Raw genomic sequence first — 23,198 nt, forward strand, 5'->3', positions numbered from 1 at the left:
CGATATTACCCCCACACCCCCACCCATCTAACTGTGATGTAATACATGACGTAGTAAAAATATTGTATAAAAGTAGCCACCCCCCTTGCTCTTGGTTTAGATGAAAAGAGCATGTCTGTTACGAGACTCCCCCGTCACTCGCCGGAGTGGGGAGTTGCCAGGCGCGGCAGCCGTAGCGGACCCGGAAGTCGCGGCCAAATCGCGTCCGCTGTCGGTGCCCAGACAGACAGGGCATAAGACTTCCCCACTCCAGGTGGGGCACAGCGGCACAGTGGCGGGGGCAAGTGGAGCTCATCACCAAGCGCCGAGCGGACATGCACGTGCACAGGAAAATGTGCAGCAGAGGCGCCGATCAGTGTTTGCACCACGTGGGCACACAACAACTGGAAGACCTCTGCAACAAGTGGAGCGCCTAGCGGGCCCACCGCTGTAAGTGCGTCTCCACCCGGCAACGTTTATATACACCGGGGCACTGTGACACCAACCACATGCAACCTTGCTGTTGCCGGACTGAACACCTGTGTATAGCCAACACCAGGTGCAGGAATACAAGGAATATAGCACTATATAAACATGACTATTATTTTTAAAAGGCTCTTCTTGTGAATGAAACTGAAACCGAAAGCACAGCCAGACCGGTGCGCAGATGGGACAGAATCGGAATTAGCTATCAATAATCACTAAACACACACAAGACAGAGACGATGTGTAGCGAAAACGGTGGTGAACAACACTATGAAGTGAGCCAGCCAGCCGAAATATGCAGTTTGAATGTTTATTACAAACACAGACACAGAGAGCTTATGTTCCTGAGTCAAACTCCCAGCAAAAGAGGACGAACCTGCGCTGACGTCACGTTTTATAGAACAGGAAGTGGGAAGGGACCTGTTCTGAGTGACGAGTGCAGGGGTCAATGGCAGCTTTGATACAGTGACATCTCGATCGGGTTCCCACGGAAGTGCGCAGAAACCCCTCTCCCTTGGGCAGTGCTTCCGACTTGAAAGATAACTACCTTGTGTCTTTTTGCTGTGCTCAGTCTTGCCATGGTGTAAACTATCTTCAGCAATCTCACCTTGATAGCTGAGTTTGGCTGTTCCTCATGCAGTTTTATTCCTCCTACACAGCTGTTTCTGTTTCAGTTAATGATTGTGTTTCAACCTACATATTGAATTGATGATCATTAGCACCTGTGTGGTATAATTGTTTAATCATACACCTGACTATATGCCTACAAAATCCCTGACTTTGTGCAAGTGTACCTAGAAGAATGTATGCTGTTTTGAAGGCAAAGGGTGGTCACACCAAATATGCATTTGATTCAGATTTTTCTTATGTTCACTCACTTTACATTTAGTTAATTGATCAATACAATCTAGTAACATGTCTATTTTTGAAAGTATTCTTACTTTACAGCATTTTTTCACACCTGCCTAAAATTTTTGCAGTGCTATATATATATTTCTGTGTTTCTGCCAATGCTTTAAGAGTTGCTTATTCACTTAATGAGAAATCTGTGGCTCTTCTCTTACATTTATTAAATAAAATATACAGAGCTGATAATCAACATGAGTCCTGAGACTCTATGGGAAATGGAGAATACATCCACTACAACTTCATGCATCACGATGCTCAGGTCAGTTGAAGTGCTTCACTAGCACTTTGCAGCGTATGGATTTCCTGAGGAAGTGGTGTCAGATAATGGACAACAGTTCACATCGGCACAGTTTTTACAGTTTATGCTGAGGAATGGCATCAAACATATGGTAATACCACCCTTCCAACTGGTGTCTAACAGGGCTGCATTTACTGGCTGCTCACCAGGACAGTTGTTTCTTAAACAGCAGCTGAATACTAAGTTCACTTTGACAGCTCACCAATGGAGATATGGTAAGGGGCATTACTTCCAGGAAGGGAAGGAGACATAGGAACATGGGCAGATGTGGACCACTAGTCTACATGATCAGGCTCAGAGACAGGGTCTACAAAGTGCATATTGACCATTTATTTACAGGAGGGGCTACAACAGTGGAAAAGATGGTAGCATTTCCACCAGTTCAGACTGGGCATGAACAGGACCTACCTGATGGACATGAACCACTAATAGGAGTCTGGCCTCAAGGACTGATACCAGTCACAGTGGGACCGCCCAATATTCAGAAATGCTATCTTGATAGAGTCAGAAGGTGCCTTATATACTGGATTTATCAGAGATAGCAATGGGAAGTTCAGTTACAGGAACCAGAAACATAGAGGACAAAATGGATGCACCAAAGTACAGAGAAATCCTGGAAGAAAACCTATTGAAGTCTGCAAGAGACCTGTGAGAGGGGACTTAGGAGAAGATTAATCTTCCAGCAGGACAATGACCCCAAACATACAGCCAAAGCTACCCTGGAGTGTCTTAAAAACAAAAAGGTCAATGTCCTGGAGAAACTCAATCAAAGCCCAGACCTCAATTCAATTGAGAATATGTAGAAAGAGTTGAACATTGCTGTTGACTATTCAACTTGATGGAGCTTGAGCAATTCTACAAAGAAGAATGAGCAAACATTGCTGTGTCCAGATGTGCAAAGCTGGTAGAGACTTATACACATAGACTCATGTCTGTAACTGCTTCCAAAGGTGCCTCTACCAAATATTGACTGAAGTGGTGAATACTTACACTGATCAGCCATAACATTATGACCACCTGTCTAATATTGTGTAGGTCCCCCTTTTGCCACCAAAACAGCCCTGACCTGTCGAAGCATGGATTCCACTAGACCTACGAAGGTGTGCTGTGGTATCTGACACCAAGACGTTAGCAGCAGATCCAGAAGTCCTTTAAGTTGGACTTGTTTGTCCAGCACATCCCACAGATGCTCGATTGGATTGAGATCTGGGGAATTTGGAGGCCAAGTCAACACCTTGAACTCGTGATTCATCAGACCAGGCCACCTTCTTCCATTGCTCCGTGGTCCAGTTCTGATGCTCACATGCCCATTGTAGGTGCTTTTGGCAGTGGACAGGGGTCAGCATGGGCACCCTGACTGGTCTGGTCAGAACCAGCATTAACTTTTTCAGCAATTTGAGCTACAATAGCTGGTCTGTTGGATCAGACCACACGGGCCAGCCTTCGCTCCCCACGTGCATCAATGAATCTTGGCTGCCCATGACCCTGTTGCTGGTTCACCGCTTTTCCTTCCTTGGACCACTTTTGATAGGTACTGACCAATTTTGGAGATGCTCTGACCCAGTCGTCTAGGCATCACAATTTGGCCCTTGTCAAAGTCACTCAGATCCTTACGCTTGCCTGTTTTTCCTGCTTCTAACACATCACCTTTGAGGACAAAATGTTCACTTGCTGCCTAATATATCCCAGCCACTGACAGGTGCCATGATAACGAGATTATCAGTGTTATTCACTTCACCTGTCAGTGGTCATAATGTTATGGCTGATTGGTGTATGTATTTTCCATTTTTTATTTGTAATTAATTTAGAACAATTTTCAGGTTATATTTTTCACTTTGACATTATGGACATTTTCAGGGAAAAACTCCTGATTAAATCCATTCTGATTTAATGTTGTAACACAATGACATGTGGAAAAGTCCAAGGGGGTGAATACTTTTGAGAGCCACTGTAGTACTAGGTAGGAACCTGATGAATGGGTAGAATTGTTGAGGGACAACAGTGTTTGTAGTACAACACCTGTGTATGTTTAAGGAATAACCAGATGTAACAATAAGTTATTCAGATTCTATGAAGTGTGCTGTAGTTAATTAATATAACACTCAGCTCAGTAATATCAGACAATGGGTCTCAAATATCATGTTATCCTAAACACGATTCCGGTGTAAACCTTCAAAGTCATTACAGTTCTTCAATACTTCTCAAATAGAGCAGTCATGGTTTTCAAATTTCAGACCCAGCAGGAACATTTCAAGGTCTCTTTTCCAATAAGCCATTGCTTCTAGCATCTTACTTCTGCAGACCTTGTCCTTGTACATGTTCTCAGTCCTCGTAAGGGTATTCGATTCTGCCTTAATTTTCTCAAAAGTTTAACGTAATTTTACAACTAAAGAAAGCTTTTGCTTGGTTAATGACTTTTTCTGCATCTCTCTGATTCAAAAGGATCCACAGGGAGTGTGCTGTTGTTTAGTGTGAGGAATTGCTCAATAAAAGTGACAAACCCAATAGTTTTATGTTTCAAATTTAGTGACTTTTATTGACATGCAGAAAGAACAATTGCAATTTTCAAGTTGAATCACTTCTTTCAACGTAATGTGCAAATGTCACATTGATCCCCAGCACTGTTCAGATAGGGCCCATATTAGTGGTTGTGGTGGAGTTGGAGAGAGAGGAGGAAGGTCACTTGGAAGGAGGTGGTTCTGGGGAGGGGAGGAAAAGATGTGGGGAGGTGGGAATGGAAGGAAAATATGATGGGGAAGGAGGAAGGTAGGAGTTCGAGAGGTGTTTGGGGGCAGGAAGGTAAGAGAAAAGGGTGGTGTAGGTTGTGTTGGCTGCAGTCCCTGTGTTCTGGTCAGAAGGGTACGGCAAGGCCCAGCAAGCAGCAGAGCAGGAGAGAGACTGCGGAACGGAGCGGAGTGGAGGTGGAGAAGGCGTCAGAGGTGGAGAAGGGGTTAGAGGTGGAGAAGGGGGCAGAGGTGGCACTCCTGATGGAGTGAGAACAAACCCCCACATTCCCCACGGAATCCACTGCCAGGATCACCACATCGGGTACACAGCAGGAGGCGTTGTAGCTGACCAGCGTCACATTCCCACCGGCCCCACTGCTCTCTTCTGTGGTGTTCAGCGTGCCGTTCCCCACGCGGATGAAGACACGCACCACTACCGAACGATTATCATGGACCTCGGCCTGCAAGGACCACTCCCCCAGGCCACAAGGGGACGAGCAGTTCTCCAACACCTGGGTCACACGACAGGCAGGGGGCACAAAGTCTTCCACCTGTGGGTTAGACACATGGATGGTGGCATCTCATCAGAATCAAGAAGGGAGGTGGGGGTAAGTTCAGTATTGGTCTAGGGGAAGCAAGGCTCAAAAGAGTGGCTCATTGAGGAGGAGTCCCTGTGTCTGGTAAATTTCATTCCTGCTGAGGTCTTAACTGAACTCCTGATTGTCCTGTCTTGCCAGCTTACAGACACTGGAAGTCCCTGGAAGTCATTGGTTAAGTAAAACAGACCCTGTTGAACCTGCCCACAGTGTGCAAAATGACCCAACATAGATGCATTCTCTCCCTTTGCCCCCTCCCCCGCAGCCTCAATACTTCACATCTACTTTATGTTCATGCAGGCATTGCCTCTGCAAAGCATTCAGTGGCAACTCCCATCCTGTATTAATTAAAGCCTGACCATCTGACCGATTGACTGGTACCTTCTTGTTAATGGTGAGCCGCAGCACTGCATAGTTGAAGTCGCTAGTGGAGGCAGACTGGGCCTCCACCGTGATGGAGACATCTGTACCCCCGGCTGTGCCATTACTCCCCACAGTGACACTGTAGAGGAAGGCAGTGTTCATCAGCAACATTGCAGGACAGCGGCTTTCTGACTCCTTAGAGCACACTGTGGTGACTTGTGGGAGATCAGCACTATACCAAAAACAAATTGACTGAACTGAACTGAAAATGACACCTTCGGTCTGTGTTTCCAAAGCTGGTTAAGGGATTTACTACATGGAAAGTATGGACACCCTCACCCCCCACCCACCTCTCTGTAGCATTTATTACAAATCTCTTGTCATCCCGCACGCTGATGGAGAAAGTGCCACCCGTCCCATTGGTGTCAACAGTGAAGGGGATGATGTAATCCTGTCCAGGTTCCAGTAGGATGTTGAGATCTGTCTGTGGGGTTAGAGATAAAGAGCAGTTTAGTGAGTTATAGAGAGAGAGAGAGAGAGAGAGAGAGAGAGAGAGGCAGAGGTAGACAGTCAATGGGAGTAAATGGGAGAGAGCAGGAGCATGGGCGTGTTAGAATAGGAGAGGTAGAGTCACAGAAAGACAGGGAGATGAAGAGAGAAAAAGGAGTTTGCCACCAATTCTCAAACTAAAGCAGTTAACCAAGGGCAATCAGTCTTCAGTGTGTTTTTTTGTTTTTTTATGGCAAAGTGGTGTTTCTCTTACAAGGACCCCGGGCAGTGTTGGGCCATACCCTGACAACGATGTCCGAGGGTGTGAGCAGGGTGGTGGACTGGCGCTGGTAGACTTGGGAGCCGTTGAGCAGCCCTTTGACCAGTACAGAAAACTGGCCACCCGGCACATCTGGTACAAACACCAGGTACTGTCCTGACTCCCGCATGGGTGTCAGACGGCCTTCAGTCACCGTGGCACCTGAGAGTCCCCGCAGAGTGACCCCTGTCACTGATAGAGAATGGGATGCCCCCATCCCCGTCACCATCACCAGCATTGTCCCGTTGTTCCCTGGGAAAGAGAGGGAGAGAGAGGTGAGTGGACAGACAATGGGAGTGTGAGTATAGGAAGGAAAACCAAAATTGATGGGCACAGGGTAAGGAGGAGGGGAGGAGTGACACAGAAGTGGGGATGAAAGATGTTATTTGTATGTTGATTGTATTTAATATATTAGCACTAATACTGTCAAAACTGGTCTGTGCCCACATTATTAAATTGTGGGACTTACACCGACAAACAAAGTCCGACACATGCTATTACTATCAATTAAAAGTAAGCAATGTGCATGTACTATTATCATTGTTATGATTAAATGCTACTGGTAGTAATAACAACAGCAATAGTAAGTACATCTGGGGGGTATTCCAGAAAGGTGGCCTAAGAAATCGTAAACCATAGTGTAGCATTATGTTGGGTGTATTTTGATAAGAGCATTTTAGCTCTGAGCTGAAGCACTGATCTAAAGAAGACCTCTCCCCCCAAAGTTATCAGATTTCCTTAAAGTGTGGAACTGGTGACAGTTCATCAAAGTGACAGTTTTGAGAGGATGGCACCGAGAATAGGCCAAATAGTTTGGAATCCTGCTATGAGATGTGGGCCTGTAGGTAATAAAAACTCTTTGAAATGGACGAGAGCCGAAATCCCGACACAGAGCTACAAACCCGGGCCAACCGGCATTTCCAAAAGATGGCATGGATTGACATCAGTCATAAATCAAGCCCCCCTCCAATAGGACACAGGGGGCTGAAACCGAAATCCAATCTCAAAAACTCAAGAACCAATCACCTATTGATCTGACAGGCGTATAAAGAACAGCGCATGGTCTCTCTCTCTCTCTCTCTCACCTGAACCAGTAACTCGCTGCCACAGCTCAACCTGTAGCTCTGTTGCCCGAACCGGAACCAGAAACCAACTAAGTCTTTGCTAGCAACAGAAGAGTTAAACTGGGAGAAGGAGATTGAGCCGTACGAATAATTATTTTAAAGGACTTTATCAAATAAAGAACTTTACAGACTGTGCTGCCTGCCTGTGCCCACCTGATCAGTGGAGTTTTACAGCTGGACAATTGACTACAGTGGGGGAAAAAAGTATTTGATCCTCTGCTCATTTTGTACGTTTGCCCACTGACAAAGAAATGATCAGTCTATAATTTTAATGGTAGGTGTATTTTAACAGTGAGAGACAGAATAACAACAAACAAATCCAGAAAAACGCATTTCAAAAAAGTTATACATTGATTTGCATGTTAATGAGTGAAATAAGTATTTGACCCCTTCGACTTAGTACTTGGTGGCAAAACCCTTGTTGGCAATCACAGAGGTCAGACGTTTCTTGTAGTTGGCCACCAGGTTCGCACACATCTCAGGAGGGATTTTGTCCCACTCCTCTTTGCAGATCCTCTCCAAGTCATTAAGGTTTCAAGGCTGACGTTTGGCAACTCGAACCTTCAGATCCCTCCACAGATTTCTATGGGATTAAGGTTTGGAGACTGGCTAGGCCACTCCAGGACCTTAATGTGCTTATTCTTGAGCCACTCCTTTGTTGCCTTAGTTGTGTGTTTTGGGTCATTGTCATGCTGGAATACCCATCCACGACCCATTTTCAATGCCCTGGCTGAGGGAAGGAGGTTCTCACCCAAGATTTGACGGTACATGGCCCTGTCCATCGTCCCTTTGATGCGGTGCAGTTGTCCTGTCCCCTTGTCCCTCTCTTAAAGGGAGTGCTACTAATCTCAGCTCGTTACCTGTATAAAAGACACCTGTCCACAGAAGCAATCAATCAATCAGATTCCAAACTCTCCAACACGGCAAAGACCAAAGAGCTGTCCAAGGATGTCAGGGACAAGATTGTAGACCTACACAAGGCTGGAATGGGTCACAAGACCATCGCCAAGCAGCTTGGTGAGAAGGTGACAAGAGTTGGTGTGATTATTCGCAAATGGAAGAAACACAAAATAACTGTAAGTCTCCCTTGGTCTGGGGCGCCATGCAAGATCTCACCTTATTGAGTTTCAATGATCATGGGAACGGTGAGGAATCAGCCCAGAACTACATGGGAGGATCTTGTTAATGATCTAAAGGCAGCTGGGACCATAGTCACCAAGAAAACAATTGGTAACACACTATGCCGTGAAGGACTGAAATCCTGCAGCACCCACAAGGTCCCCCTGCTCAAGAAAGCACATGTACAGAACCATCTGAAGTTTGCCAATGAACATCTGAATGATTCAGAGGAGAACTGGGTGAAAGTGTTGTGGTCAGATGAGACCAAAATCGAGCTCTTTGGCATCAACTCAACTCGCCGTGTTTGGAGGAGGAGGAATGACCCCAAGAACACCATCCCCACGGTCAAACATGGAGGTGGAAACATTATGCTTTGGGGGTGTTTTTCTGCTAAGGGGACAGGACAACTGCACCGCATCAAAGGGACGATGGACAGGGCCATGTACCGTCAAATCTTGGGTGAGAACCTCCTTCCCTCAGCCAGGGCATTGAAAATGGGTCGTGGATGGGTATTCCAGCATGACAATGACCCAAAACACACAACTAAGGCAACAAAGGAGTGGCTCAAGAATAAGCACATTAAGGTCCTGGAGTGGCCTAGCCAGTCTCCAAACCTTAATCCCATAGAAATCTGTGGAGGGATCTGAAGGTTCGAGTTGCCAAACGTCAGCCTTGAAACCTTAATGACTTGGAGAGGATCTGCAAAGAGGAGTGGGACAAAATCCCTCCTGAGATGTGTGCGAACCTGGTGGCCAACTACAAGAAACGTCTGACCTCTGTGATTGCCAACAAGGGTTTTGCCACCAAGTACTAAGTCGAAGGGGTCAAATACTTATTTCCCTCATTAACATACTAATCAATTCATACCTTTTTTGAAATGCGTTTTTCTGGATTTTTTTGTTGTTATTCTGTCTCTGTTAAAACAGACCTACCATTAAAATTATAGACTGATAATTTCTTTGTCAGTGGGCAAACGTATAAAATCAGCAGGGGATCAAATACTTTTTTCCCCCACTGTATATAAGCGCCATTTGGAAGTGGAAATGGAATGCGCGCTGACTATTAGGCCATAGCGATCGTGTCCATAATCCAGTGGGAGAGTCGTTATTTAGAGACGGCCTTCCCCAGCGTCCATGCCGTGTAAGACACAAAGAGTTGGTCCGTAGAGCGGCTATCCCTATCGCAATCCATGTAGCACCGCAAAGCCCTGACCGGGCACAGCAGGTGCAGTCACCTGTCCTCTTCGGATGAGAAAGATGGAGGATGGAAGGCCATCAACTCTACCGGCGAGTTGACATGGAAGGGGGAGATGATCTTAGTGAGAAAAGCAGGGTTAGGCTGGAGTGTGACCCTGGACCCATTGCCAGAGAAGCGAGTGCAAGATGGGTGCACCGAAAGTGCATGCAGCTCACCTATACATTTTGCAGATGTGATGGCCAGTAGAAACACCTTTTTCATCGAGACCAGCCTCAACTCAGCCAAGTGAAGTGGCTCGAAGGGGGCCTGGGAAAGTGCATCCAGCACTACGTCCAGGCGCCACGCTGGTAGAGAAGAGGCATGTGGGGGCCAAAGCTGACGTGTGCCCTTCAGGAACTGAGACACCAGGAAATGTGCTCCAGGTGATGCACCGTCAATGTGGACATGGCACGCAGAGATGGCCGCCAAGTACACTTTAAGGGTGGATGGGGCCATGCCCGTGTCCAACAGCTCCTGCAGAAACTCTAGGATCATCGCTATAGGACAGGTGACCGGGTCATGGCTCTCTCCAGGCACCAGGAGTTGAAGGCCTGCCAGTGGTATGAGTACTGCAACCTCGTAGAGGGAGCCCTCGCCAATTGGATGGTAGCCACCACTGCCTCTAAGAGCCCTAGGGCTGAGAGGCCTTCCCGTTCAGGGGCCAGACCCAGAGCTGCAGGAGGCCAGCAGGACTGTGGCTCTCTCCCTCCTGATCACTGCCAGTACGGCTGGCAGAAGAGGGAGTGGCGGGAAGGCATAGAGGAGACTGCGTGCCAGCGCGTTGATCACCCTGCAGAACCGGTGCCAAATCCGCTTTACCAGTTGCAGGTGAAGCCACCACTCAGAGGCCAGGGGAGGTCCTCTGGAGAGGACCTCTGGAGAGGGCGGGGCGCTTGAGGTCTGGGTGGCACCTGAGGAGTGCGTTGTGGGTAGACCTGAGCCAGCTGGGTAGACTGTTCCCTTGCTTGCAGTGAGTGGGTGAGCATGGCCTCGACCACAGGGCCAAATGTGAACCCGGGCGAAATACTGTTTATTTGGTTAAAGTATTTCACATTTTACAAAATTATAAACAATTCCAATTTTAATACTTATGATTAAAATCGTTTAAAATATCAGTTCTTAAAATCACTTAAAATTTTTAAAATCTTTGTGATTTTTAACAAAACTAAAACAATAAACTTTAAAATAAACGTGCTCAAATCAAATAAACAAAACGTGATAAAAGCAAAAAAATTGCACACCAACAAAAGAGTCAAATACATTGAAAATAACAGAAAATGCATTAAACAAATTAAAAAAACAATTAAAAAGTAAAAATAAAAAACAAACAAAAAAGTCTAATGCATTTTAAATTAAACCCAAAACGGTCAATGTATTTGACAAAAAAATATAACAAAACTCTACCAAAAACCCTAAACAATGTGATTTAAAAACAACTAAATCTTTAAAAACAATTAAGATTCATTATTTAAAATCTTCTTTTAAAAACAATCATTCTTAAAATCTTTAAAAGATCTTTAAAAGATCTTGGACTCGGGCTCCAGCAGGGGGAACTAACCGTCCCCGGAGGTGGGTCCCATCATGGGATCCTGAGCTCCCCCAGATCTTGTATGCGCCAGTTCTTAAAGGCTTCCTCCTTGCCCCTCTGATGGACCTCCAGATTGACGTAGTCTTTCACAAACACCATGCCCCTCCGCGCGATGACGATCGGGTCCAGCTCCTGCTTATTGAACAAACAGATGTTCCGTCCCTCCCACAGTGCCTGCTTCACTGCGCAGACGACACGCCACCAGCACCTCAAGGTAGATGTAGAAATTCCCTTGGCTGGACCGTATAGGATCTGCTGGGCGGTCGCCCGCGCAGGAACGGCGAACCTGTGGAGGAACGGAGAAAACAGGAGCCAGACCCTGTGGGCGGAGGGGCACTCACTAAAGATGTGAGCCTCCGTCTCCTTCCCCAAGCAACCCTTATAGGGGCAGGTGTCATAAGGAGCTATGCCCCTTCTGTGCATAAACACTCGGGTGGGGAGACACCGACTCACAGCCATCCAGGAGACATCTTTCTGCGTGTTCGTGAGGCAAACGTGCGTAGCGTTAGCCCAGATAAACCGGCAGGTTTCGGGAGGGAAATCTTCTATCCGGCTGGTCTCCTGGGCAGATCTCATCTGACTACAGATGGTCTTATAATCCCAGGAGGCCAGCACGACTTTATGGAGGCCTACTTCGAGCGCAAAGGCTCGGAGCGCCCTGTAGAACGGCGGGGGATCCCACGAGTGCGGCCTGGTGTTGTCCATGGCGCAGAGGCCGAATGGTCTCAGGCTGCTGGCAAAATAAAAGCGGTTCATGAAACTCACTTTCTTGCCAGCAGCCTGGATGTTCTTAACCACATAGGCCAGCCCCTGCGCCTTTATCAGCCGCACAACGTCCGGGACCCCCCTGCCTCCATCCAGGGTACCCTTCACCATCTGCACTCTTTTCAGCCTCTCCATTTTGCTCCCCCAGACAAACCGAAATATAATTCGGGTCACTAGTTTTGCGATACCCTTGTCTGGGGGGAAGATCATTCCTACGTAGAGGAGTATCGGGAAGAGGATGGCCTTTACGACCAGCACCTTACCAGCCATCGTCAAGGTCCTTGTGCTCCAGCCGTGGATCTTCCTTTGGACCTTTGCTATGGCCTCCTCCCAGCTCCGGGTGCCCGTGTTGGTCCCATCGATCGTGATCCCCAGAACCTTGATAAACGGCTTCACAGGGAACACGGTCGGCGGGCCCCGGCCGACAGGCCGTGCCCTGGAGAGGTAGACCTCGCTCTTGGCCTTATTCACAGCGGCCCCCGTCGCCCTGCAGAAGCCGTCCAGCAGTTCCTCGACCCTGGCCACGGACGGAGCGTCCGTGCAGACCACGGCCACGTCGTCCATATAGGCCAGGGCCTTCAGTTGCTCTCCGCCGGAACCCGGGAGATGGAAACCTGTCACCCGGACGTCCCGGCGGATCGCCTGCATGAACGGCTCCAAGCAGAGGACGTACAGCAGGGCCGACAGGGGACAACCCTGCCGGACCCCCGACCTGACCGGAAATGGTTCGGTCAGGTGGCGGTTCACAAGGACCCTGCTGCTTAGGCCGCTGTAGATGATCTTGACCCACTTCCTCAGGCCAAGAGCGAGACCCATCCTCTCCATAACAAGCTGCAGGTATTCGTGGCCCACTCTGTCGAAGGCTTTCTCCTGGTCCAAGCTGATTAGGACCAGGGGAAGCCTTCTCTCGTTCGAGTAGGCCACGACATCCCTGAGCAGCATGGCGTTGTCGGCCGCCGATCTCCCCCGGGCACCACAGACCTGGTCGGGACCCACGACTTGAGGGAGTGGCCGCTGCAGCCGGAGCGTCAGTGCTTTGGCCAGTATCTTGTAGTCGGTGCACAGGAGGCTGACTGGCCGCCAGTTCCTCAGATCTTTCGTGTCTCCCTTCTTGTGAAGAAGGGAGAGGATACTCTTCTTCATCGAAGGGGCCAATCTGCCCTCTCTGTACATCGACCCCAGGACCTGGCCCAGATCTTCCTTAAGCACCTCCCAAAAGATCTTATAGAACTCAGCAGGGATCCCGTCGGGACCCGGTGTCCTTCCAGAGTTAAGACTCTTTATCACCTGGGAGAGTTCAGTGGTGGTGATCTCTGGATCCTCCTCCTCCTCCTCGTCCCCCTCATTGCGGGACTCCAACAGGGACAGAAAGTGATGGATCAGATTTTGATCCACCACCTTCTGGTCGTACAACTCCCTGTAGAAATCCCGCACCACTGTCTCAACAGCCTCTCTGCCCTCCACCTCTTGCCCCGAGGAGTCGATCATGGAGGACATTGCAGGCCGCCTCTCCTTCGTTTTCTTGAAGAAGAAGCGGCTGCATTTCTCATCGTCCTCCATGATGCGGACCCTGGAAAGGACCTTGATCTTTTCTTGCTCCTCCCGATAGAGGGCGGAGAGACTCAGTTTGACCCGGGCCACCTCCTCAGCTAGGTCGAAGCCTCTGAGCTGTAAAAGACTCAGGCGCTGGAGGCGGGCGTTTAGATGGGAATATCTCGCCCGCCTCTCGCGAGCTTTCCGTTTCCCCAGCTGAATGAAGTAGCCCTTGGTTCTTTTCTTCATCATCTCCCACCACTCTATGGGAGAATCAAAAAGGTCCTTCAGGGTCCTCCACTCCTCGAGGCGTCTGCTAAAGGTCTTAATCACACGAGGGTCATCGAGCAGAGAGGTGTTGAGCTTCCAGACCCCAGGCCCCGACTCCCGTGTGCTCGGAATGAGCACCTCTGTCGTCAGGAGCCTGTGGTCTGAAAAGAAGACCGCCTCCGAAGACATGGCGGTCCTCTCCAGTGGCTTGCTGAGGAGGACGAGATCTATCCTGGAGAAGGAGGAGCCAGAAGAACTCACCCAGGTGAACAAGGGGACCAGGTCCCGACCTGCGTCGCAGAGTTCAAAGTCCTCCACGAACGCAGCGAGGTCCCTGCTGGATCTATCGTTGCGGGGCTTACTCCGGTCTACATCCCTCAGAGCACAGTTGAAATCACCTGAAATGATAACTGGCAAGGTGCCGATCAGGAGCGGGCGTAGCTGAGGGAGAAAGAGGACTCTCTCTCTCTGGCTGGTGGGGGCATAGACATTGACCAGCCTCAATACAGCCCCCTTGTATTTAAAATCGAGGCTGGCCAGTCTGCCCGCCTCTATAACCTTGAATGTTTTAACTATTAAGAAGGGGTTTTTCAGGAGTACGGCAATCCCGTCCGCTCGGGACACATTGGACCCCGACCAGAAGGATTCTCCTAGGGTCCAAGTGTCCCGGAGATCTTTGTATTCTTTTTGGAACGGGATGCCGCACTCCTGCAAACCCGGGCGAAATAGGCGCATCACTAAAGCGGGCTCTGTCCACCTCCGGGACACGTCTGGCCTGGGATAGCCACAGCTGGCATCGCAAAGCCACCATCACTGCCAAGGACCGGCCTGTGGCCCGGGCACTGTGACGCAAGGTGTCCACCAGGAGGTCACCTGTAGCTGCCAGTTCTCAGAGGGGGCCCGCAGACTCAGGGCCAAGGGTCTCTATCAAGCCAGCCATGTAGAGAGCATGTAGAGAGGGGTTAGGCACAGCAAAACAATTTAATAAGACAATGAGCCTATATGTAAATCGTCTTTTAATGCTCACAGATCCGTGGATCAAGTCCCAGTCGTGAACGGCAAAAGAGGAAGAATGGGTATGTGTGTCCCACTAATTATAGCAGATGGAAGAGGTGGTCTGTTTTGGGGGACACACCTGCATAGCCCCTCCCCCTCTGGGCGGTTTCTCGACTCGAAGGATAACCAATGGCCCATTTCCTTTGTTTTGCAGTGTATTTCTGACAGGCTTCTAGACAGGTGTGCTCCTTGCAAAACCGATGATATCTCTGGAACAGTTATTTTTAAACATCTATTTTTTTGTATTTTAAATGGAATATTCTAGGGATTTGTATATGTTATTTTTGTTATGAAACTTAAGTGTTTATAAACCGGTCTATTTTTAAAAATACAAATAGTATCTGAGTAACTTTAAACTGTGTAACGTTTCTTAGCTAATGCACATTTCTGTATTAATTCCCAAAATAAATGAATTATAGAAAATGTAAAAGTTTTACGTTTCTTGTTATATATAGGTTTCATATGATTATTATATTTATTTATGTAAAATTAAGTAATTTGCTGAATCATTTAAATGATTTGTGACCGTTTTGTTTTCATTGAATGTTTTAATTTGTTTGTATGCGTTTTGTTGTTGAAAGAGAGCCATATCTTTCCAAATAAGTGCAGGTCTGAATATGAGAGGTCAGAGTTACCAGGTGCTGGATCCTGCACAAATTAAGCCTTGGTCATAGGGTGATCAAGCAAACAGCAATGAAACAATGTACTCCTAGTCCCTGTCTATGGTATTGTCTTACCAGCAAGTGGGCGTCCCTCAATAGTGGCGTAGCCTGGGTGAGCTCCTCCGAACGGCGTGACAAAGTCATACAGGAAACTGATGATACTCTGCCCTGAGGAAGAACCACACAGATTTGCCGCAGTGGTTATTATTATTATTATTATTATTATTATTATTATTAGTAGTAGTAGTAGTAGTAGTAGTAGTAGTAGTAGTAGTAGTAGTAGTAGTAGTAGTATTTTATTTCTTGGCAGACGCCCTAATCCAGGGCGACTAACAAAATATAAGTGCAATACAAAGTGCAAGAATACAGTTCAGTATTCTTAAGGCATCAAACATTACAAATTAAAATGTACATTATGCAAAGCAATTCAAAGCATAATACATTGTACAAATTCCAGTTTACAGATAAATACAATAAATTAGGTCTTACATCCTGGAAACTAAAAGCTAATTGTGGTCAAGATGTTAGGTCACAGTCAAGGGCTATGGGAAAGGTTAATGCATTTGTGTGTGGAATAATTCCAGTGGCTGATGCTGAAAGAATCTCTGAAACATGGACAACAGGAGACAAGATCAAACTCTTTGATAATGGACACACCGAAGGAGTGAGAGAGAGAGATAAAGAGATCAAATAACAGACGTCTGCAAGATGATAAGAGGAGGAGGATGATAGGAGGAAGAGGAGGTGAGTGGGAATGTCTCAGGAGTAAACCTGCACAAATGTACAGCAAAAAGAAGAGTGAGATACCTCAGAGACCACCTCAGCCACAAACACACAACAGCACTGGGGAAGAATGGAGAAGAATCCCTCACACAAAACAAGAGGATTGTAAACCAGGTGAGAGGGCTGCATTTTTCTATAGTAACATATTTCTGCTTAACTTTACTTAAAATTAACTTTTCACACTGCATTTTGTTATAGGTCAATATAATTTCCCTGTTATGTAGTTGTATACATATCAATTAAGTTAACATCTAGCTCTCTTTCCATTAGCACAGGCACCTCACAAGGTGTATGTATATAAATGAGCAAATGTTTTACATGTATGTAAAGGAGCACATTTTTTGTATCATACTTTACCGGAGACAATTTCCACTGGCTTGACGGTGTGGCAATAAAATAAAATAAATTAAAATTAAATTACATGTTTATAGCTGTATTAGTGATAACTTTATTTCACAATGTTGTGATGGCATCCCCTGCCAATCCCCCAACAGATGTGTGTTGCTGTTACAATGTTCCCACAATGTGATATTGTTCTGTGTTGGCTTTACTGTAATGTTGCTACAACATTATTTGTTTGACTAGGGCAGTACCTGTGACTTTGATGGTGTAGGACTGCATGGAGTTGATGCTGAACTCCCACTGCCCCAGCTCCTGCTCCAGGTAGACAGCCCACAAGTTGCCTACTTGCTCTACCCTGCCCAGAGGACCCCGGGCCACAGTGCTGTTCTGCGTGGTGCCTAAAAAATTGAAATATATCTATCTGTGTATGAAGGAGACAATAGAGAACTAATAATTACTCAAAAGCCAACTACCCCATGATGACTTCTCATGTGATTTAGCATTTGTACAATACATGTTTTAAGTCACCAGGGCAGTTTTGAAAATTAAATAGTTGTTCATCCCAGCATAAGGACCGAAGCTGGTCAGTACCCTTGGTAACATCCTGAGACCATTTTAAGCCATACAGTACTGTGCAAAAGTTTTAGGCCACTCTGAGAGAAAGGAAAGCCATTAAAGTAAACCAGTGTTTATTTGTTAAAAACAAACAAAAAAAATCACATTGAAGCAAACACAAAGAAACATTAATAAAACTTCACGTGTTTTGTGCAGCATCACTTTGAATCCAAAATGGAAGCATATTTCTTTGGTAGACGTGTAATTTTTTCAGGAAGTCTTGTGGTAAAGTCTTCCAAGCTTCTTGCAGGATTTACCATTTCTATTAATTTGACTTTGGCTGCTTTTTGTTCTTTTACTTGTCCAAGAGTGATGCCACACAGCTTAAAACAGCTCCGCTCCCTCCACTGGCTCCCAATACCAGAACGCATTCAGTTTAAGACACTGACCATCACCTACCGCTGCCTCGACCACACTGCACCAAGTTACCTACAGACACTCGTCTCTCCATACATCCCCTTCAGACCACTGTGCTCCTCCAGTGCCAGAAGACTAACTCTGCCTCCTATCCACTCTCCTTCCTCCAGAGCTGCTCCTTTTCATCCCTGGCACCTAAGTGGTGGAATGACCTGCCCACTAAGTCAACACAGCAGAGTCTCTGACCTCCTTCCAGCGATTACTCAAGACACATCTTTTCAGACTTTACTTGTAATTTTGTCATTCATTCTCCTGTAAGATTGCACTTATACGTTTTGCCCCTACGCTCCCTTTCCCTTAGCTCTTAACTTTGACTTAACGAAGGTGTGCTGTGGTATCTGGCACCAAGACGTTAGCAGCAGATCCTTTAAGTCCTGTAAGTTGCGAAGTGGGGCCTCCATGGATCAGACTTGTTTGTACAGCACATCCCACAGATGCTCGATTGGATTGAGATCTGGGGAATTTGGAGGCCAAGTCAACACCTTGAACTTGTGATTCATCAGGCCAGGCCACCTTCTTCCATTGCTCCGTGGTGTAGTTCTGATGCTCACATGCCCATTGTAGGCCCTTTCGGCAGTGGACAGGGGTCAGCATGGGCACCCTGACTCGTCTGCGGCTACGCAGCCCCATACCCAACAAACTGCGATGCGCTGTGTGTTCTGAAACCTTTCTATCAGAACCAGCATTTACTTTTTCAGCAATTTGAGCTACAGTAACTCGTCTGTTGGATCGGACCACATGGGCCAGCCTTCGCTCCCCACGTGCATCAATGAGCTTTGGCTGCCCATGACCCTGCCACCAGTTCACTGCTTTTCCTTCCTTGGACCACTTTTGATAGGTAGCTAGGTTCATTTGCTGCCTAATATATCCCACCCACTGACAGGTGCCATGATAACGAGATTATCAGTGTTATTCACTTCACCTGTTTCATGTTGACACCCCAATAACGGTTCACCGCTTTTCCTTCCTTGGACCACTTTTGATAGGTACTGACCACTGCAGACTGGGAATACCCCACAAGAGCTGCAATTTTGGAGATGCTTTGTCCCAGTTGTCTAGCCATCACAATTTGGCCCTTGTCAAAGTCGCTCAGATCCTAAGCTTGCCTATTTTTCCTGCTTATAACACCTCAACTTTGAGGACAAAATGTTCACTTGCTGCCCACCCACTGAGAGATGCCATGATAATGAGATTATCAGTGTTATTCACTTCACCTGTCAGTGGTCATAATGTTATGGCAGATTGGTGTACACTTGTGTATATTCTAAATTTGTAAAATGTATTATGCCTTGAACTGCACTGTATTATTGCACTTTGTATTGCTCTTATATTTTGTAAGTCTCCCTGGACAAGGGCATCTGCTAATAAATAAATACATAAATAAATAAATAATGTTGAGTTCAGGGCTCTGAGGTGGCTAGTCTAATACTGTGAGTGTTCTGAATACTTCCACCCAAATCGGTCTTAATCGTGGTATTGTGCTGAAAGATAATATTTTTGCCAATCCATCGTTTTCCCAAAGCTACAGCATGATGAATCAAAATGTGTATTTCTCAGCATTCATAATTCCACTGATTTTGACAAGATCTCCTACAGCACTGGCTCAAATGTGCCCCCAGACCATGACAGAAGCACCATCATGCTTCACAGAAGGCTGCAGGCATCAATGTACTTCTAGACAACTCTTCTTCTGAAATAGTGGTGTCTTTATAAACCAATAATTTCAAATTATGACTTTCTGCCACTGGGTTGTAGCTCCAGCATAAAGTTGAATGCTTGTTGCCTTTCTGCAAGAATAGTTTTTTTGCTGCAACAGACCCTAAAAGGCCATTTCTTGTAAGACTTCTTCTCATGGTCAACGAGTCATCTTTGGTATCCTGATGACTCTGCCAGATGTTAAGCAAGCACTTCACCGGATTTCCTTCTGTCCCTCAAGGACACATTCTACCATTAAATTTGAGATGCTTCTAATGCTCATTTTCTACAAACCATGTATGTATGGACCTTGCTTTGTGCACGGGGCATCATCATGGAAACAGGAAATGTCCTTTCCCAAACTGTGCCACAAAGTTGGAAGTACAAAATAGTCTAGAATGTCTTTGTATGCTGTAGCATTAATATTTCCCTTTAGTGGAACTGGAAGGTGCCCAAACCATGAAAAACAGACCTGAACCATTATTCCTCCTCCAAACTGTACAGTTGGCACTATGCATTCGGGCAGGTAGCATTCTCCTGGCATCTGTCAAAACCAGATTTGTCCATCGAACTGCTAGTGAAGCAAGATTCATCACTGCAGAGAATATGTTTCCACTGCTCCAGAGTGCAATGGTGGTGAGCTTTACACCATTCCAGCTGACTCTTGGCATTGCGCATGGTGATCTTAGGCTTGTGTGCGGCTGCTCAGCCATGGAAATCAATTTCATGAAGTTCCCCACAAACTGTTATTGTGCTGACATTGCTTTCAGAGGCAGTTGGGAACTCGATAGTGATTGTTGCAAATAGAGAACAGACTATTTTCACTTCAGTACTCGGTGGTCCCAATCTGTGAGCTTGTGTGGCCCTCCACTTGTAATGTATTGGAGACTAACAGAGAGGGATTCAAGTGTGTACACAATCAAAAAGAGGGCAAAGGCAAAAGTACAGGGGAGATCCAAAAGGCGTAGTCAAGAAGTTGATTGATTGGACAGACAGGCAAAAAAGGGGGCATGCAAAGGGGAGGTTGTAAGGGAAAGTGAAAGGTCAGGAACACTAATAGACAAATGATATATAAGTAATACTTAGAAGCGACTCTTTGATGAAGACATGACTTAGCAGTTACAGAAGGGCAAACAGGGGTTTAAGTGCAGGGCAGAGTGTCAGTGGAGCTGGTAGGGAGAGATAGAACCAATGAGTGGAGAGGGTTAGTGGGGCCAAGTGCACATGGTATGTAGGGATGTTAATTGGATGATAGCTTATTGAGAGAGGGAGACTGGCTAGTATTCTGGTGATGAGGATGATGAAGTGGTGAACAAGGGATGTGCTGAGAGCAGGACTAAGACCACTTCGCAGAACTGTTGTTGTTCCTTGACATCTCCACTTCACAATAACAGCACTTTTATGAACTGACTTGTTGGAAAGGTGGCATTCTATGATGGTGCCACGCTGAAAGTCACTGAGCTCTTCAGTAAAGTCCATTCTACTGCCAATGTTTGTCTATGGAGATTGAATGGTTGTGTGGTTGATTTAATACACTTGTCAGCAATGGGATTTATCTGTGTTTCTGCACTCAGGAGGGTGTTTGTATGTTGGAGGCAAATGCAAGATACTGGTTTTGGAACAGCATTTAAGTGTAAAGATAGAGTCCTCCCTCATTATACTGCCCAGACTGGGACAAACCTTGACATGAGTGGTAGTGCATGGTGTTGGCTTATATAGAAGATGGTAGAGAGAGTGAGAGAGCGACAGGTATTCACTGGGGAAAGACTAGTCATGAGGGAGAATTGGGGACAATGGTGAGATTTGGGTTTCCTGAAGGGAGGAGGGGGATAGCGAGGGACAGTTGCAGGTGTTACCATGGGGGCTGGTGATGCTGAAGGCTGTGGCCCCTGCAGAGAGGTAGACGGTGAGGTTGCTGAGGGAGGCATCCACTGGGAAATAGAAGGATTGTTGTGTCCTGCCTGGGTCACTCCTGTCCTGGAACACGGTCACCTGGGTAGAGAGGAGGGACAGAGAGGAAGGTAGAATGATAAATTAGAGAGGGATTTAGAAAGGAGAGAAAGTAGAGACAGAAGGAATAAGAGAGGGAGAGAGATGTGATACTCAAGTACAGCATAGACTACACTATCCAAGCTTTGTTGCTCAAAATTGCCTAAGCTTGTCTCTCTAATGCAGTTACCAGTGCTGAAGTGGAGGAATCCTCTATGATCACAGATGTATTTAAAAGCTGGGACTTGGTGGTCTGGATGGCATGTCCCCCCGAGGATAGTGCCAGGTCCTCATACAGGTGTGACTCAGATGCTGCCAATCGGATGCTCCGCTGGCCTTGGTCCTGAAGGCCTCGCCTCCTCCGGAACAGTCCGCCAGTCAGCAGGAAACTCACTTGCGAGTGGAGAGAGGGCAGTTCTGTTTTTATGTGTTTGTATTGCTCTCTGGATAAAGCATATCTCAACAGAGCACTCCGAGTGCTTCAGACGGTAGCTAGATAACAGACCAGTGTGGTGATCAGTCCATTTTAGGCTTTGAGGAAAGATGGGACTCAAGTTTAGAGAGGGAGAAATGGAGCGTGGAGAGAGACCCATTATTAAAGCATCACCCAGATATTACTACTAGGAGTGAGGTCATCATTAAAGGAAGGGAGGGAGGAGACAGAGGGGTGACAGAAGATGGAGCTAGAAGAAAGCCAGATTGAGCATCACTCAGGAATCTACAATCGGAAGTGGCATCATCTTATTGAGTTAGCACTGGAATTTCTTAAAAGTAGTAGCAATGCTTTTGCAGGGAACTGCATGATGGAGCCATACTCACAGAGGATTTGGTGCTCTCAATGAGGGCTAGCACTGTGCTCTGTAGGTAGCTGTCTTTGGCAGGGGCATCAGTGAACACAAAGATCTCAGAGGAGGAGGGGGTGCTGATCAGGGCCACCTGGAAATGGACAAAAGGAACAATCAGAGGCAGTTGGGTAGCTCCAAACTCTGTATGTAATGTAACAGAGAGAGGCTATGCAGTATGGTCCCACTGACTGTATGGAAAGAGTAACTGCATTGTACTGATTTCAGAGAGAAAAGCTAACTGTTGTGTTCAGAGGGAGATTGACCCTACAGCAGTAATTCAGACTGATCGTACTGCATTACAGCAAGGACAGAAACGCTGCCACTGGGTGCCAGAGAGAGAGTAAATGCTGTACTCTGAACAGATATACCCCATTGCGTGTACCTTGTACAATACGGATTCATTATAACACTATTTCTCTGGAGATAAATAAATGAACCGATGTATATGTGTTATTCCATAATTTGAGTCAAAATGACCAGCTTTGTTTACTTCTGCTTAGCCAATGAGAACTGCTAAATAATATTCAGTCAGTCTGCACATTCGTCCCTCCTTCAGTGTAATGTTACTTTAGACACACGTTGGTCATTTATTGCATTATTATCATTGTTTGTAATAGTTGTAGTAGTAATAGTAGTAATTAATACTTGAGGATGAACACTTCAAACTGAAATGGTATTGTAGCCAATATGTTTATTTCAAATTGTTGTAGATTCATCTCAATATTTTAGACACATAATGTAAGGAAAAAAAATCTGCAGATAGTGGTGCTTCTACCACATCGCTGGGGAGTTTGTTCCAGATTGTGACTACTCTCTGTGTAAAGAAGTGTCTCCCTCTCTCTTTTAATGTTGTATTGTGTTGATTTTTTGAATAAATACTTGGTTTACCTAGCCCTCATTTATCATTCATGGGTAAGAAATAACGCTGTCAGGCACACATCTCCATTACAATGACAACCCCTGTATGTACTGATGGAACACACTGTAAGTGTAG

At 46.4% G+C, this 23,198-nt stretch overlaps 1 protein-coding gene across 1 annotated transcript in view; it reads right to left on the reverse strand.

Moving 5' to 3' along the window:
- Positions 1–4,194: 4,194 nt before the first annotated feature.
- Positions 4,195–23,198, reverse strand: part of LOC136751893 (hemicentin-1) — a 38,280-nt gene continuing 19,276 nt past the window's right edge. The window contains exons 7-15 of the mRNA XM_066707645.1: positions 22,175–22,295; positions 21,550–21,752; positions 21,227–21,362; positions 16,895–17,041; positions 15,594–15,686; positions 6,149–6,417; positions 5,708–5,841; positions 5,376–5,496; positions 4,195–4,949 (exon numbers count right to left, since the gene is read on the reverse strand). Coding sequence (XP_066563742.1) covers positions 4,524–4,949; positions 5,376–5,496; positions 5,708–5,841; positions 6,149–6,417; positions 15,594–15,686; positions 16,895–17,041; positions 21,227–21,362; positions 21,550–21,752; positions 22,175–22,295 — 1,650 coding nt within the window. The 3' untranslated portion in view covers positions 4,195–4,523. The remainder of the gene's footprint in view (positions 4,950–5,375; positions 5,497–5,707; positions 5,842–6,148; positions 6,418–15,593; positions 15,687–16,894; positions 17,042–21,226; positions 21,363–21,549; positions 21,753–22,174; positions 22,296–23,198) is intronic.

The sequence above is a fragment of the Amia ocellicauda genome, chromosome 6 (assembly GCF_036373705.1).
Source record: "Amia ocellicauda isolate fAmiCal2 chromosome 6, fAmiCal2.hap1, whole genome shotgun sequence".
NCBI lineage: Eukaryota > Metazoa > Chordata > Actinopteri > Amiiformes > Amiidae > Amia > Amia ocellicauda.